At 43.2% G+C, this 18,599-nt stretch overlaps 1 protein-coding gene across 4 annotated transcripts in view; it reads right to left on the reverse strand.

The window, feature by feature from the left end:
- LOC146395765 (uncharacterized) overlaps positions 1 to 18,599 on the reverse strand; it is a 591,473-nt gene that overhangs the window by 398,882 nt on the left and 173,992 nt on the right. For 3 of the 4 annotated variants that reach the window (XM_085001352.1, XM_085001350.1, XM_085001351.1), the window contains one exon: positions 2,003 to 2,038. In XM_085001352.1, coding sequence (XP_084857478.1) covers positions 2,003 to 2,038 — 36 coding nt within the window. Of the gene's footprint in view, positions 1 to 1,986; positions 2,039 to 18,599 lie in introns of all 4 variants that reach the window. The other variant, XR_014830576.1, reaches the window with a different exon arrangement.

Below are 18,599 nucleotides of genomic sequence, written 5' to 3' on the forward strand. Positions count from 1 at the left end.
GACACACAGTGTTCATAAAAAGCATTTATCAGTCCTACGAGTGGTGCTTTCCTTCTTCTGAATTTCTTTATATACTCATTTCATAATGAAAAAAATAAGCTTACAAAGTATTCAAGAGGCAGCAGGTGCTGGGGGAGGCAGAAGAGTGAGAAAACTGATTCTATGTCAGTGTCTAACCATCAGGCATTTACTGGGTGTAGTTCTCTGCCTGGTGCTGCATGGACAGGAAAAAAAACAAATCTAAGACAGGCTCCTGCTGTAGTTGAGTTGACAGCTCCTTTGGGAATGTTCAGAAGAGGAGCCCACCCCACAGCATGTTGGCAGGGGCATTGCAATTGTAATCACAGCCCTCACTCCTCTAACCCCCAGAAGGCACAACACTCAGAACTGGTAGCTAAATCAAAGCATGAGGGATAGAAATGATTTAAAAGACCTCCCAGAAAGTGGCTGAAGGCCCCGAAGGATGTTTTTTGCATAAACTCTCTTGTAAAGGGCTTAGAGCTCACCTTAGGTTTCCTTGACACTGTAACTGAAAGAAAGCTTGGAAAATCTGAGTGTTCCCGTCTCCAAGAGGGAAGTGGACAGGGCTGGGAGCCTGGAGCCAGAGGAACAAGCCTGTGTTCTGGCTCTGCCTTTGCTAAGCTGGGAAGTTTGGGTGGAATCCTGCTCAATGAATCTTTCTGAATGGTCACGTCCTTCATTCCCAGAATCAGGAGTAGATTAACACCCACTCCCATCTGCCTTAGGACTGAGTTGCCATAGGATTAAATGGGGTAACTAAAGAGATCATGCTCTGAAACCCCAAAGTTCTCCACATTCTCAGCCATCTTCCAGAAGGGTGAGGCCACTGCACTTCTGGAGTGGAGGTAAAAGGATATCTCCAGAGCTCCAACCTGGGTATACAATGGAAAATATCTGGTTGCTGGTGGGAACCAGCACACCTGAGCTCTTGGGCTGGTTCCTTTATGTTGTCAGCACTCCCCAGCTGATCCCAGGGTTGAGAGGCTCAGAGACCAAACTGATTAGGCTGCTTTACGCCTTCAGCAGAACACACTCCCTCCATAGCTACAGTGGTGGAGGAAACTCTCCCCTTCCAAAACTCATCTTCAGCAGAGTCAAATCCTCCCAACCAAATCACTAAGGGCTCTTGGTTCTAGATATGTAGAGTGTAAAAGCGACACCTGGGATGTTTGTCAAAGAGGAAGAGGCCAGGGATCACTCCATAGCAATTCTGATCCAGTCAGTCTGAGAAGAGGCTCTGGAAATCTGCACTTAACCACATGAGGTATAAAGAGAATGCATTGGATGCAAAAGAAAAGAATAAACAATTATTATTTTTGCTCTCCCACTAAAACAATGAGCAATGTTGGCCTTCTGACAGCAATAATAACCACAAGAGCTATTGTTTGTTGAGCACATACCATATTCCAGGATCTTAGGTACAGTGTCTAGCATCTTCCTAAGAGCTGTGAGTTGGTATTTTCAACTCCTGCAGAGGCACCCAGCATCCCTGCCTCTGGGGACAGTGCCCTCCCCCCATTTCATGAGACTCAAGTAGACCTGCCAATCAACCTGCCCAGCACCACCCCCTGGAAAAGAAGGAGTCAGAGGAAGACGTATGTCTCAATCCCAGACAATCAGGTTCCTCCTCCTGGGAGCCTGTCTTGAGTGAAGACAGGTTAGGACCAAGGGCAGGTGCCAAGTGCCGCTTGTTTTCATGTGACTGAATCCCCAAGCCAGCCTTTCCCAAGACTTGGTGGTTTAGCTCTTTCTCCCATTTCACGAGCTATCCATTAGCCTATATGTAGATCCTTTTCTGGCTTAAGTTAATAAGAGTCACTTTCATTTATTACAAGCAAGTAATGAAATATTCATTTTATAGATACAGAGGCTGGGGCTGAGAGGAAGTAAATGACTGACCCAAGGTCTTCACAACTGGGAGAGGGCAAAGCAGGACACACAGCCCGGCCTGTGGCTTCATATTACCTGTGCCTGACATTACCTTGTGCCCTTTACATCCTCTTGGGAGCTCAAAAAGCTGAAAGGAGAAGAAAGTGCATTTTTAAAATACATTTTAAAATATATACTTTAATTATAGATATTTTTAAAATATAAATGTTTTAAATTTATATTTAAAATAAAATATTAAAAATGTATATATGCCTTAAAGATATGCATAGAAATATAAAAGTTACTATTAACTCCCACACTCATCTCTCTGTAGGTTTAAAAACTCCCAGTCAGAGACCTAAACTAATTGTTAATTTAATTTCTCCATTTCTATTAAATGCCCCAAGAGGCTAACTGGCAACTCTTTTACTAAATTATATATACAACACGGGGCAGAGTAAAAAGGCATAGAAATGCAGACAGTGGTTCCAATCAGGAAAATGTCAAAGAAAAACATTTCAACAAAGTAATAATTACCAGAATTCACCACCATTTTGGCTGAGTTTCTGTTTAATTTGATTAAATAGCTAACTTTTTAGATTCAAGGATTGTAGATTATAAACCTAAAATCACACAAGAGAGGCTAGACTTGTGGCAGAAAATTTAACCAAGTCGCCCTTCTGAGCATTAAATCTTCCTGCTCTTGCTCCTAGAACAGATGGCTTCCCCGTGCTTCCTCTTTCTTCTTTCTTTTTCTTCTTTCCAACCATATGCATGAGACTATTAGGAAAAAATCTATATTTGACTCTACAGTCTGACTTCTGTTCTGCTACTCACCGCTGTCCAAAGACAAGATCAAGCAACTATTTGTCACTTAAACAGAAACTAATATAGCAGAATTTACTTTAAAAACATTCATAGCCCCTATCCACTGAGTTTTGACCATTTCAAATTGACCTCATTGGAGGATTCCAGGCAGACTTCCTGTGCTCACCATCCCCAGTGTGTACCCTATAACAATGCCCTCAGAGATAAGCCCTTGGCCACATCCCACACACACTGCTTCATCACACTTCTAGGCCAGTACCAGGTAGTAGTTTGCTAGAGAACCACTGACTCCATCTATGGGAATTTAGTCAAAAAATAGGATTATCAATGTTTAGCAATCAAATATTTAGGACTAAGGCTATTCATCATAGCATTACTTACAATAAAAAAAAAAATGGGAACAGGAGTTCCCGTCATGGCGCAGTGGTTAACGAATCCGACTAGGAACCATGAGGTTGCGGGTTCGGTCCCTGCCCTTGCTCAGTGGGTTAACGATCCGGCATTGCTGTGAGCTGTGGTGTAGGTTGCAGACGCGGCTCGGATCCCGAGTTGCTGTGGCTCTGGCGTAGGCCGGTGGCTACAGCTCCGATTCAACCCCTAGCCTGGGAACCTCCATATGCCGCGGGAGCAGCCCAAGAGATAGCAACAACAACAACAACAACAACAACAAAAGACAAAAGACAAAAAGACAAAAAAAAAAAAATGGGAACAATGGAAATGACTCAAAATAAAAACTTAAATATATTATGGCATAATTATGGTAAAAATCTGATTAAAGATTAGTTAAACATTCATGAGGAAAAAAATGTTCATGGAATATGTTCGTGAGACACTGTTAAATGAGAAAAACTTATGGAATGGTGTGTCCAGTGTGATTCTAATGTTATAAATATATATGAAATATCCCCCCTGCCAAAAGATTGGAAGGCTATTCGCCAAAATAGAAAAGACAGGTATATCTGAGAATTATGATTATAAATTATTTTTATTTTCTTACTAAGTTTTAAGAAGAGAGAATCTTTTTAAAGCAAGAATCTTGGATTGACCACAGAACGTCCAAGCTAGTTGTATTTACTGTTCTCAGTCAGCTCTTAGTTAACTCTAGCATCCTACAAGTCTGGATTTTCTGATCCTTCACTGCACACTGTCTGGGGAGGGCATTAGGATGATTGATTCCAGATATTTTCATGTACAAAGCTGTTGACAAAAAGTCTAAAGAGAAAATTCTGTACATTGTAGGGATTAGAGTTCCCATTGTAGCTCAGTGGCAACAAACCTGACTAGTATCCATGAGGACTCAGGTTCGATCCCTGGCCCTGTTCAGTGGGTTAAGGATCCAGCATTGCGGTGAGCTGTGGTGTAGTTCACAGACATGACTTGGATCCCAAGTTGTTGTGGAAGTGGCATAGCCAGCAGCTGCAGCTCCAATTCGATCCCTAGCCTGGGAACTTCCATATGTCACATGTGCGGCCCTAAAAAAAAAAAAAAAAAAAAAAAAAAAAAGTAGGGATTACAAACTGTGAGGGAAGGTAAAAGTAAGCAAATTGCCATAGGTATAAAATGTAACTGGTCAAATTCAACAGTTGACTCATGAAGCTTGTCAACCTCCTTTTAAAAATAACAAGAAAAACAATCTGATGCAAGAGGACTTGGTTTGAAGAGGTCAGGTCTCAAGCCAGTCTGGAAGGAGCCCTGCACCCTGGTGGCCTCAAGCAGGTCCGACAGAAATGAGGAATGCAACAATGATATGCCTCCTTAAGGCTCCAAACCTTTCTCAACTCCATCACCATGCAAACTGAAACTGAGGGTTGTTCTGAAAGACATGGAGAAAGTACCTTCCTCTGTAACAGAGTTGAAGGTACAAAGATCACTGAAGCCACCATCTTGGTCTTGACCCAGCTTCCCAAAGCATCTCACATAGAAGGTTCTCCCTGTCTCTGACTCCCTCTGTCACAAAGACACCAAGATTAAGAGGAAGTCTTTACTTCAGATTGTGACACCACTCTACATTCTGCTAATGTGGTCAGCCAATTCTTTAAACTCTTAATGCCATTTACCACAACAGCAAACGTCTCCACGTTATGACTACTTTCAGAAGAAGCACTTCATACAAAAGGCAAACAGACATGGAATATCTATGTCTTGAAGTCTGGAGTAAAACATTGAAATATTTCTCTTTCTTACATCACTTTTCACAGATCTAAGATCTTGGACAATTTGAGGACACCATTATGTGTTCTGTATGTCATGTTTGTTATGTAGCCCAAATGGTTTCCTGTCTTGATAGCACAACTCCAAGATCCTGGGACACTCAGTCCTCTCTACCTCTCAAGCAGGCAGCTCAGCTTCTATACATGGGGGCTGGTTTCCAAGAGGTTGAAAATGGAAGATCTCAAGACCCCTGAGACCTGAGCATTGAAGTCACACATAACTTTCCTGCATTCTCTTGGTCAGACAAGTCCCAAGACTAGCCCAGCTCCAAGAAGTGTGGAAATAGGCTCCACCTCCTGATGAAGGGAGTTTTCATTAATTTCCGGCCAAGTTTAATCTGTCACCCAGGGTACTTATAGTGCCTATGGTTTACATAATCAAAAATATAAATGCAATTCTCTAACAATGACAAAATTTTCTAGTGGTACATATTTATTCACACAGCTACTTATGTGTTAATGTGTTTATGCAGATAAGGATGTTGACCAAAAAATTAGGTAGGAAAGGAGGGCAGGTATATTTATTATTTTCCAATTTGAGAGATAAAACTACAAAAAAAAACAAAGCTTTTAGAGAGGGCACCATGCTAGGGAAACTGGGGCCCCCACCTTGGCCCCAGAGGGCTGGGCCCCAAGCAGCCAACCTCCCACATATGGCTACACACACACACACACACACACACACACAATGTTCTTAGACAATAAATTTGGTTTCTTTTTTCACAAAATTTGTGTTTCTAAATAAGTTAGAGTTATTATTCTATTTAATCAGATTGCCTTGGGAAATCTTTGTTACAATAGTTCTCAACCTGGTTGCATTATTGAATCTCCCAGAGAATCCTCAACCCCTGAAGATTCTGATGCAATTGGTAGAGAAAGGAAAAATCATTTATTCAGTATACTTCAGCTTTTTAAGTTATGACCCTAATCCACAAAAGATGTACCCTCTCTGAATCTCAGACCTTGGAGCATGAAATTTTTCTGATTTTCTGTTCAGTTCCAGGCACAGTTTGGGAATCCAAGTAAAAATTACACTTTCTGTGGTCATCTGACCCCAGAATTGTTTACTCAAGTCCTGATAAACAATCTTTCTATGATCCTTCTAAATCCTTCATTTAGAGGCTGCAAAATGGTGGCCCACAAGCTAGAAATGACCCAAGTTTTATTTGACTTGTATACATACTGGTGGCCCAAACAGGACATTTTAAAAAGGGGGTTGGGGGAGAGGAGTTAGGTGCCCACATTTATAAATCAGGAGGTTTCACCTTAAGAACAGAGAGAGGCTTCTCTTGAAAATGCTAATGATCTGAGAACACACAGCGAAGCTGATAGGTTCTGGTCAGTCCCGGCTCTGTTTCTCAGTCCTCCGCGGTTTTCATACCTGGCTGCCTTCGCTCATTTACAAAATCTGTCTCAACTCTGTAAGCATTTGAGTTGGCACCCTTGGTCTAGTTCCATAGCAGCTGCCATTTTATAACTGAAGATTCTGAGGCCTAGAGTCTTAAGTGGCATAGGTGAGGTTGGGTCCCTACGCTGTAACTGGCAGCACATCTACATTTAATTTGGTTTTCATTTCAATCCTGAGAGGAAGGCTTTACTAGCCACCATTCGTAAATGATGGAACAGAGGCTCAAAGAGGTTGAGTAATCTGCCCATAGGTATACATAGTTGGTAAGAGACAGAGCTGATATTCAAATCCACATCTTTTAAAAAAAAATTTTATTAAAGTATAGTTGATTTACAGTGTTCTGTCAATTTCTGCTCTACAGCAAAGTGACCCTGTCATGCATATGTGTACATTCTTTTTCTCATACTAGCTTCCATCATGGTCTATCACAAGAGATTGGATGTAGTTCCCTGTACTGTACAGTAGGACCTCATTGCATATCCATTCCAAATGTAGTAGTTTGCATCTACTAACCCCAAACTCCCTGTCCATCCCACTCCCTCCCCTGCCCTTGGCAACCACAAGTTTGTTCTCTATGTCAGTGAGTCTGTTTCTGTTTTGTAGATAGGTTCATTTGTGCCATATTTTAGATTCCACATATAAGTGGTATCATATGGTATTTGTCTTTCTCTTCCTGACTTATCTCACTTCGTATGAGACTCTCTAGTTGCATTCATGTTGCTGCAAATGGCATTATTTCATCCTTTTTATGGCTGAGTGGTATTCCATTGTGTATATGTACCACATCTTCTTAATCGATTCGTCTATTGATAAACATTTAGGTTGTTGGGTCTAAAACTAGGTTCTTGGTGACCCTCCATAGCTATTCTTTTTTTTTCTTTTTTTTTTTTGGCTGCACCCACAGCATGCATAAGTTCCCAGGTCAGGGATTGAACCCTTGCCACAACAATGACAACATCCATTCTTGCCCACTGTGATGACTGCTTTTCCTTGCCTCCAATCCCACTTCACCTCCTCTTCCCCCCAACACCCATTTTACCTGTGTATTAGCACATACCAACATTTCCTGCATCCTCTCTCTCACCTCTGAGCCTCTCCAGCAACTTATAGCTCTCTGTTAGTCCCAAAGCCCATATTCCCATATCACACAGCATATCACAGTCATAAAGTAACCTGTTCTGTGGCAGGAAGGGGTCCAATTACAACCCGTATAATTGGCAAAAGAGTCATTCCTCATAGCAATCATGGGCTTGGTGGTCATCAGAGCAATTACATTTGTTGGACATTTTCCTGTTTGCTTCAGCCATCCCTTCATCAGCGTCCTTTACAGATCCCGGTGGACTCACTGAGACATTTCACAAGTTATCAAATACATGCATTAAGGATTGCTAATAGCAGCCAAGGAGCAGAAATCATTATGTGAGAATAAAATGCATTGTGTAAAAAGAAATTCTGGAGTGACAGAGGGGAAAAGGGGTAATTTTTTTCCCTCCTACCGACCATAGCTAAGGCCCAGTGGAATTACTATCTTGCATGGAAGAAACCCTCTACATCCTATAAATCTGAAAAAATAGCATGATGGGAATCTGGTTGCCTTGCTACTTGAACCAATATTTCCACGTTGTGTGTTGATTTTCTCTATGTCATTAAAGAAGCAGCCAGTGGTTTTCTAGGGAGCAAACTTTCCCCTGTCAAGTTGGGGAGACAAGCCCAATGGCCTCATCTCTACTGTTCACATAAAATAATTTGGTTTGAATTTGATTGGTCTGTGTGCTTCCAACTACTGTGGGAAAGATGGAAACAATTTAATAGATGTATAGAATTTTAGAATAGAATAGAATAGGAAAAAATAGAATTTTATAAGGACAGTATCTGGTTCAAAGATCCCATCCTGGTTCCCAGTGGTCAGACCTGACTCGCAGATGTGTTTTGTAGGAACTACACAAGATTTTGGTAAAAAGTGAGACTTGATTACCAACATTTAAAAATCAAGCGATTTCATTTTTTAAAAAAATGTTACTTTTTGGCTTTTCTTAATTTTTTTTTTTAATCTGGAAATTCTGAGCCAGCACCCTGTGACAAGAGTTGGCTGGTAATGCAGAGAAGCTGCCTCTTTAGACAAAGGGGATCTGCTCCTGGAAGTTTTCAGATCCACCAACCTCTATTGTCTCCCCAGTTCTCAGGCCAACAGGCAGCTGTCACATCACTCATTTACATTTTAGATACACAGAAAATTTAAGTAATGTGCCCAAGGTCATTAATTCCATTTATCCAACAAATCTTTATGGAAGCACAGACTCTTCGCCAGGTACTAATCCAGGCACTAGGCATACAGCTGTGAAAAAAACAACTCACAGTCTGGTCCTATAGGGTTGACATCCAGTGGGAGACCCAAACAGTAAACAAAATCAGGAAAAGGTAGAGAATGACAAATGTTGATAAGTACCATGAAGAAAAATCAAGCAGGCAAATAGAAGAGGCAGTGGTGAAGAGTCACAATTTAAGTGGGAGGATGAGGAAGGCCTCTCTAAAAAGGTGAGTGGCATTTGAGCACAACAAGCTCAAAAGATGGGAAGGAGGGAGCCATATTCATTTTTATTTTTTGTCTTTTTAGGGCTGCACCCGCATATGGAAGTTCCTGGGCTAGGGGTCTAATCAGAGGTGCAACTGCTGGCCTAGACCACAGCCACAGTAACTTGGGATCCTTAACCCACTGAGCTGGGCCAGGGATCAAACCCACATCCTCATGTTCACTAGTCAGGTTCTTTACCACTGAGCCACAATGGGAACTCCCATATTTTTAGAGGGGGAGCATTCCAGGCAGGAGTAGCAGGACCTGCAACGGACATAAGATGTTAAAACCAGTACTAGGACTTAAACCAGGGCCAGGTTGTTCTTCCAATGAGAGGTGATGTCCCTGGCCATTAACCCTCAGCAGTTGTCCCAGGATATGCTTTTCCAGAATACCTGCCATCTGTGTCCTCATGGAAACCTAAAACACCCTCAGTGAAAATCCAGATTTATGCCAAAGATAAAATGCAAAGGGATTATTCACTTTACCCAGGGCCTCACAATAGGAGCCTTTTATTCAGAAAACTCCCCTAGTACATGTAAAATGGTTTTTTTGATTTGGAGTTGTGATTCTCACACTTTTTTGAAAACCCATTTATTGCACAAAGGAGGGAACCCCTATAGTGTAGATGGATTTAGGCTGAGCCAGCCATACTCCCTCACAGGTCCTAGGGTCCCCCTATACCTCCTAACAGGAGTCCTTTGCAAGCTGCACAGCTAAGGTTGGGAGCATCCTGGGTGGAAGCAAGTGCCAACTGACTGAACTCCACAATCCTGGGCTGTAGCCAAAAGAACTGGGCACTAACTTTGCCTATACACACCATCTACTGTAGTAGCTGCTGCTACAGCCACTCTGCCCTCCTCCCAACTCACCCCACCCCACCCCACAGGGCTTCATTCAAAGCTGTGCCTGTGGGGGTTGCCCCATTGTTTTTTTCAGGTGTTGTTGTTAGAGTTTATTGTTTTTCAGATTCAAAAAATACACAATGGAGGATTTAGAAAACACAAAGAAGAATAAATTGTTTTTTAAAAAAAAATCCATAACCCCATCATGCAGGGAAAACCATTGGTATCCAGCCTGGCTGGCTACTCATTGTTGAATTTGTAGGGATTATATTGACAGTCCTCTTGTCTGTCTCCAAAAAAGCTTCTTTACCGTGACGCCATTCCCCTCAAGAATTCTGAATGCAAAGGCTTGGATGTGGGTAAATCAAAGAGGAAGGAAGGAGGTGAACTCAAACTGGCTGGTGAAATTCAAGCTCCCAATGTCCTCATCTGTAACCAGCTGGGCAGATGCTGAATCTATGGATGGAGAGAGGGGCTTTCTAGATGAGAAGGTGCAACTCGGAAGCTGGGCTTCAGGCAGAGGCTGGGACTGCCACGCCACTTCCCCCCACCCCCCCACCCCCCAGCGTGAGATTGCAGGAGGGGGTGGTTACAGCATTGTGCAAGGTAGGAAGAAGACCCAGCTCCTTCTCTTCCAGAGTCTAGATGTGCTATGAAGGGCTTGGCTCTGCATGATGGCCCTCAGGAATCCAGCTCTGTGGTGAGAGGCTGCCTTACTTCCTCGATCTATCAGTCCTACCAGTGCTGCAGGCACCCCCCACTCCAAACAGTAATGCCACGGTGATGGTGGTAACAGTGCTGGGAAGGGCTGGATATGATCATTACAGAAGCAGAATGTATCAGTCAGCCCTTGTCACAGCAATGCTCTATGACAAAACTATCCTAAAATAAAGTGGCTGAAAACAGTGATCAATTATTCTTACTTAAGCATCTATGGGTTGTCTGGGAATCAGCTGACCTAAGTCAGGCTCAGATCAGCTGGGTTTCAAACTGCTAAAAGGTATCATCTCCATGTCTCTCTAACCCACCTTGGATCAATGGAATATGTAGATTAAATTCTTCCTGTGCCAATGGCAAAAGCTCAGGAACATAAACTAAATTTCAAGGTGCATTTCAAGCCTTGGCTCACATCTTTGCTTCACATCTTTTCTGAGAGGACAAGATAAGGTAGTAGGAAAGTGGTGCTGTCTGCTTGCTACTAAATGCTAGTTCAAGCTATGCAACCCACCTCATGTCTGAAATTCATTTATCCTTACTACTTGTGTTTCTTTAAAATTCTTCTGAGCATTGCAAACCAACCCTTAATATGTTATGATAAATATGAAGACTTTGTCCTCTCTGTTTCATATAAGTGAGCAGAGGCTTCCTAAGTTCTGCTCAATGGTAAGAAATATAAATAGTTTGTTACAGCAAATGGATTTTAGGTAAGATATAGGAAAGAATTCCTTAAACAAGACATCCATGACATTATGGAAACTCCTTTGGTGGAAGTTTTTAAAACAGCTCAATCTGGATTTCCCTTCATGACTCAGAAGTTAACAAACCCAACTAGGATCCATGAGGACGCAGGTTTAATACCTGGCCTCACTCAGTGGGTTAAGGATCCGGCATTGCCTTGGGCTGTGGTGTAGGTCAGAGATGCAGTTCAGATCCCATGTTGCTGTGGCTGTGGTGTAGGCTGACAGCTGTAGCTTTGATTTGACCCCTAGCCTGGGAAATTCCATATGCCACACCTGCGGCTCTAAAAAAAAAAAAAAAAAAAGCCCATTCTGTCCCTCTTTATTTTCTTTCTTTCTTTCTTTCTTCCTTCCTTCCCTCCTTTTTTTTTTCTTTCTTTTTCTCACTATCCTAAAGGTATGGGAGATTTACATCCCTTCCAAAGTTATAAGATTCTATTTTTAGTGCTTAAATTAATAAAATCTTCTTTCAAAAGTTAAAATAATAATAATGATAATAATAATAAATGGTAGTTCAATTATGGCTATATGGCAACATTTGATCTGAATTTAATTCTATTCTAATCTAGTAATAAGTTTATGCTGGCTACTATTACGTTTATAAAATAATTAAGACTGGTATGTGATCAGAGTAGCCTAGATCAGTTCTGCAAAGGCTCCAAAGACCTCATGAATCATGAAACATCAGAGAAACATCAGGGACCCCACAGACATCACTCCACAAACAAGGTCTTCATGGTCTCTTGAGTCTGGCTGCTCAGCGCTCTCTTGAGCAGGTGGGCATGAAGACCTTTGCTGTTGCTGGGAGCACAGGTACCTGGGCTCCTCCTCTTTGACTTTCCCTCCAACCCCTTCAGGGAGAAGGGGCAGATCCCCACCATCTCAGCCAGCCCCTCCTGTCCCCTTCTTAGTTCCCACCTCTGTCTCCTCCAACCATGCTGCTCTCTCTCTTGCTCCTCTGGGACCCCGGCCACAATAACGTGTGAGAGACAATGCACAGAGGCCTCCATAAAAGATGAGAAGAGATATGGGATTAAGATGGCAGAATAGAAAGACTGGAGCTCAACTTCTCTCTTAAAAAAACAACAAAATTTACAACCAAATGCTGAGCAATCTTCAACCAAATGGACCAGAAACCTTAAAAAAGATATCCTACTACAGAAGACAAAGAGGAGGCCACATCAAGAGGTAGGAGGGGTGATTACGTGATATAAGCAACCCCATACCTCCCAGCTGGGAAGCCCCACAGACTGGAAAGTCACTGTATCACAGAGACTCACCTACAGGAGTGAGAGTTCTGAGACCCACATTAAACCCCCATGTGTGGGGATCTGGCACTGAGAGAAAGAGCCCCCGGAGCATCTGGCATTGAAGGCCAGTGGGGCTTATGTGCAGGAGCTCCACCGGACTGGGGGAAATGGAGACCCCATTCTTACAAGGCACACACAGACTTTCACATGCACAGGGTCCCAGGGCAAAGCAAAGTGACCATAGGAATGCAGTCAGAACTGACTGCAGTTCTTGGAGGACATCCTGGGAAAACAGGGGTGAACGTGGCTTGTTGTGAGGGAAGGACATTGAAAGCAAAGCTCTTGGGAATATTCATCAGTGTGCCTTTCTCTGGAGGTGGCCATTTTGGGAAAATCTGGCCCCACCCATCAGCACTGAGAAGCCCCAGGTCAAACAATACAGGTGGGATCACAGCCCCGCCCCTCAGTAAACAGGCTGCCTAAAGACCCCCCCAGGCACACAGCCACCTCTAATCTCACCCAGAGACAAAGCCCCACCTACCAGAGGGATAGGAATCAGCTCCACCTACCAGTGGGCAGGCATCAGTCCCTCCCATCAGGAAGCCTACAGCAAGCGCCCCTCCACCCCTCCTACCAACTTCAGCCACAAGGGGAGCTTTTATGGGTGATATCCATGTCAAAACATATCCAACTGTTCACTTTAAATGCGAGCAGTTTACCAAAGTGGATTAAAGACCTAGATATAAGACCAGATACTATAAAACTCTTATTAGAGGAAAACATAGGCCAAACGCTCTCTGACACAAACCACAGCAACAGCTTCTTAGATCCACCTCTCAGAGTAATGATAGTAAAAAACAAAAATAAACAAATGGGACCTAATCTAACTTAAAAGTTTCTGCACAGCAAAGGAAACCCTAAACAAAACACAAACACAACCCACAGAATGGGAGAAAATCTTTGCAGATGAATCAACTGACAAGGGATTCACCTCCAAAATTTATAAACACCTCCTACCACTCAATACCAAAAAAACAAACAACCCTATCAAAAAATGGGCAGAAGAGCGAAACAGACAATTCTCCAAAGAAGACATACAGATGGCCAAAAATACATGAAAAGATGTTCAACATCACTCATTATTAGAGAAATGTAAATCAAAACCATGATGAGGTACCACCTTACACCAGCCAGAATGGCCGCCATCCAAAAGTCTACAAACAAGAAGTGCTGGAGAGGGTGTGGAGAAAAAGGAACACTATTACACTGTTGGTGGGATTGTAAATTGGTGCAACCGCTATGGAAATCAGTATGGAGATTCCTCAGAAAACTAAACATAGAACTACCATTTGATCCAGCAATCCCACTCCTGGGCATCTGTCCAGAGAAAACCATAATTCAAAAAGATACATGTACTCCGATGTTCACTGCAGCACTATTTGCAATAGCCAAGTCATGGAAACAACCTAAATGTCCATCGACAGAGGAGTGGATCAAGAAGATGTGGTGCATGGAGTTCCTGTCGTGGCTCAGTGGTTAATGAATCCGACTAGGAACCATGAGGTTGAGGGTTCGATCCCTGCCCTTCCTCAGTGGAATGGGGAGAAGGAAAAACTCTGAGAGGATCCACATACAGAATGAAAGGAATTAAATTTTCCTGCAAACTGCTAACACAAGGCTAGCTGTATACTCAATAAGTCGTATGAATACCTGTTGACATCCATCAGACAATAGCACCTAGGAATGGTGTGTATGACCAGCAGCCCCCCTGGTTTACTCACTGATGTACCCACAAGGCCTCACAGAGTTCCTGGCACATGGCAGGCATTCCATAAGCAATGGTCAATGAATTGTTTGTTACTCCATGAATAAACAGGGCAGAGTTTTCTAGAAATGGGGGAAAAGTTGGAGATATGATTAGATACAAGATCTACTATGATGGAATTCCCTGGTGGCCTAGTGGTTAAGGATCTGGTGTTAACCACTGCTGTGGCTCTGGTTCGATCCTTGGTCCCAGAACTTCCACATGCCCTTGGCACAGCCAAGGGGGTAAAAAAAAGATCTATTCTGTTTGTGGGTAAAAAGCAAGCAGTAACTCAAGAAAAAAAAATACAACCATTTGAGTGGCTGACATCAGAGTGAAATTTTCAGCACCTATCTTTCTAGACAAGTTTTCCTTCTATGTCTTTGTATTTTTCCAAAATGTCTATAATAAATGGATAGCGGTTGCAGTTTGGGTAAATTAACTATCTGAAAACATAATTTCTTCATGCCCTCCCTTCCCACTGCTTATTTTCTTATTAATTTTGGAGACAGAAAGATGCACATGCTCCCCATATTATATGCTCCTGCTTGATCCCACTGGTTGGTGGGATAAAGAATGCCATTTGAAGAAAGTGAAAGAAAATGGATCTAAGATGAGGCTAATATTGTCTAACCCCTTCCAGACTCCATGGATACAGTATGAGGGAATCTTGAGTCCTTTAGTTCCTTTATTTGTTGACCCCGAGCTTCTGGGTAGCAATAATTTTTCGTCCATATTTGTCTTCCATAAAACAAGTGGAATAAAGACCAGGGAGAACTGTACCTTGTGGGTCTCCAGAGGAAGCAATGTGTCAACCCCAAAGGAAGACATCTGAGCCAACATCTCCTAGACCTGCAAGTGGGACTATCTCCATGGACACATGTCCATGGTGCCATGTCTCGAAATGAAGTTCACTCAAGGATAGGGATTCTGAGGGCTGTCACTATTTAAATGAAACCATTGGGGGAGGTGAGGATAGGGCCAGAGAAGAATTTGTTAGCTCCTTTCTACCCTTGGGGGGGTCCTCAGAGTGCTTCTGAGAGGCTACACCTGGCTGGGAGCTACCCTTTTCCAGAAAGAAGAAAGGCACTTTAGTAAGCCCCCAGCACTGACATGCGTGATGCCCCTTCATTCTCCATTGCTCTTACAGAAAAATAAGAGGAAGTAACTGACTCATCAATTGGAAGAAATATTTAGGTCACTACAGCAAAAACCTTCTGACTCTGGGAGTATTTGAGACACTGGGAAAGGCTCCAAGAATGAACGGGACTCAAATCCATGCTTTCAAGAGCAGGAGGTCAGGGTTTCAGCTGATTCTAGCTGAGAAGACTGAGCAAGAGTTGAGGGGCTGCACTGGCCTATTGTGTTGACCTTGAAGACAATTGCAGACAATGAATTCAGAGGAGAAGGCAAAGCCAAAGAACATACACAAGATTACACAGAAGCACTGAATGTCAAAATGCCAGAAGGACCAAGATGTTTCCAACTCTGCATGGATGGGAGTCAGGCCTGGGGGTCTAAGGCTGAGGACAAAAATAAGTGTTCAGAGTCAGAATCAGCAGCACAAGAGCAAACAAGGACGAGCTTGGGTGAATGAGTATATCAATAAATGAGTGAATGGAGGGCTGGTGTCATGGAAACTGCTCTGGAATGTGCCCCAGTAGGAAGCTTTTGGACCCCAACCAAAGGATGAAGACAGGGGTTTGTCCAGCTTGAAGATAGAACCAGCATGGAAATGGCTCAGTGTTGACTGCAAGCAGAGCAAACGCCTAGACCATTATTTCCAAAACACTTTTTCTCAAAATTCCTGATCCAGAATATCATCCTTGAATAAATAATTCCCCAACAAAATAATCTGAGGGGGGCCACCTAGCATGGGCTCATAATGAAGCTCCATAACTCACTTTAGCTTATTAAAGGCTCTGAGAAGGAATGCACTAAAGAAATCTGTTGAACCAAACATTTCCCAAATAGCTGAGACCATAGGACATCTCTCCTCCATTAAAATAAACCCCAAAATATCCCCCCTTAAACACCAAATAACATCACACTTCACGAGCCCTCCTCTGAATACACTTTGGGGAAAGCTAGCTTGGGTGCATGATCCCTTCAACTATTTACTGTTAAAGATTAAAGTCAGCAGCTATAAACATTATACAGTCAGCCAGCCCTCTGTATCTGCAGGTCTCTCATCGCTGGATTCAACCAATTGCAAATCGAAAATATTTTTTAAAAATTGCAAAGTTCCAAAAAGCAAAACTTGAATTTACTCTTTGTAGGCAACTACTTACATAGTTGTATTAGCTATAATAAGATGATTTAAAGATGATTTAAAGTATATGGAAGGATGTGTGTCAATTATACACAAACACTATGTCATAAAAGGGCTTGAGCATCCAAGGATTTTGGTATCTGAGGGTGTCCTGGAACCAATCCTCCCCACCCCATACTGAGGATGGGCTACCATCTCGTCTCTCCCTCCTGCCTTCCCTTTCCTCATTCATTCTCTCCCTCTCTCTCTTGCCCCCCTCCTCCGCTTCTTCTCTCATTCCCTCCTTCTCTCTCTCCTTCTTTCCCTGCCTTCCCCTTTCCTAACCTGGAGGTTCTCTTTTTTCTACCTCTTTTTCTTGCTCACCCTCCCTGACAATGCACAGCCATTCCTCGGTCCTTAGAATTGATGTCCTGCCATATTTGTAGCTGAACAGTCTTCCCCTCCTCCCTGGAGCCCTCCAGAAATCCCTTTCTCAGCAATTTGCAAATGGTACCTAGGGCAGGCGCTGCTCCAGCAATGGCCCTTAAGCTGCCAGCAGCATTTCCCTAGCCAGAAGGTTAATTGGCTTGCAGGACAGAGATGGAGAGGAAACTACATCCGATTAAATTGATCCTCTCGGAGTAACAATCCACTGTGCTCCCCACCCGTCTCCACAAAGCTTCCAAGAGCAGAGTGAAGGCACGAGTTTTAAAGATGAGGAATGGCTTCTCAACAGCCTCCCTGTTCTACAAAATGACAGGTCTCCTTGTTCCCTCCCAACTCCTTCCCCCACAAGCAAATAGAGTTCGATTACCACTTCTATGGCCCTCGATATCTGCACGAATTCATCAAAGGCTCTATATTTTTGGTTTCTCATCTTGCTCTTTATTTCCGAGAAGCTTTAGCTGAGGGATATTGGGGGGGGGTTGTTTTTCTTTTTTTAAAGCACATTTAGAGTCTCCCCAAGACCTTTCAAATAATTGCCCGACCGTGAATTCTAACACGCTGTTTCATCATATTCAAACATTGACTGCCGGGGTAGAAATCTATATTCCCTCTCATACTTAAGAGCCTAATTCCCCTGAGTCATGTCTGCCCTGCTATTTTATTCTAGGTAATATCGATCTTCCTGCCTTCCTCCAAAGCGCCTTGCAGAGTGCCAATAATTTTGTAATAGAAACCTTTTATTAATGGACTCCCCACAGCTTAATTTTGTTTAGATAAGTTTAAACACACACGCACACACAGAGGGAAAAGAAATCAACAGTTGACAAACTTGTATTTGCACCACAAGTCGGGCCACCTGTGGAGCGGCTTACAGGGAGTTGGGGGTGTGGAGTGAGCAGGCGGCACTGCCACAAACAAAGCTCCAACCAGCTGCTGAGGAGCTCTGAGTCACCCGAAGCAGGCAGGATGTCCCAACTAAGCTGCAGATTGTTTGATTACACCCAGAGCTTCGTGGCACCAAGCCCAGCGGTGACTGATACATCGGGGACCAAGCCAGCTAGACACCTCTTAACCATCCCAAGATACTGAGGGACGCACAGAGAGAAAAACCTGAGATGGCTCCGGAGCAGCTGTGGGCTGATGTGTCCTATGTGTTTGACGTGAGAAGGCGTGTATTTTTTCCCCCCAAGATCAGCCTCTCACAGAGATTAAATCAGTCCCATACAGAGGAACTGGTTTTCCCACGCTGACCCGGGTTTGCAAAAGGCTCTCAAAAGTTCTTCCGAATGAAGCTAATCAGAGTGAAAGTGATGACAGGGCAGATTGTACCCACAATCCGAGTACCGGACCACAGAAGAAGCCCCACCACTGAAACCCTCCAAAGAGGCCAGCAAGAAGACCGAGGGCCAGCAGTTGGCAGAAGCCTCCTCACCTGCTGCACACAGACCTGGGCTTCCAGCAATAGGCCTTTGTGGCCTCTGCTATGGGGTGATTTCACATTCTGCAGTGACAACAATGAGGCAGAGGTGGCTTCGGACTAAGCAGAATCACCTTCAAATTTGCTTTTCTCCTGACATAACAGATTTAAGCTAACTAGCTCTATGATTCAGTAGAGAATGTGACAGCTAAATTCACCA

This window comes from Sus scrofa, chromosome 15 (assembly GCF_054392235.1).
Source record: "Sus scrofa isolate SSC_HxYL_T2T_F1_AM1 chromosome 15, Sscrofa_HxYL_maternal_Yorkshire_Landrace_v2.0, whole genome shotgun sequence".
NCBI lineage: Eukaryota > Metazoa > Chordata > Mammalia > Artiodactyla > Suidae > Sus > Sus scrofa.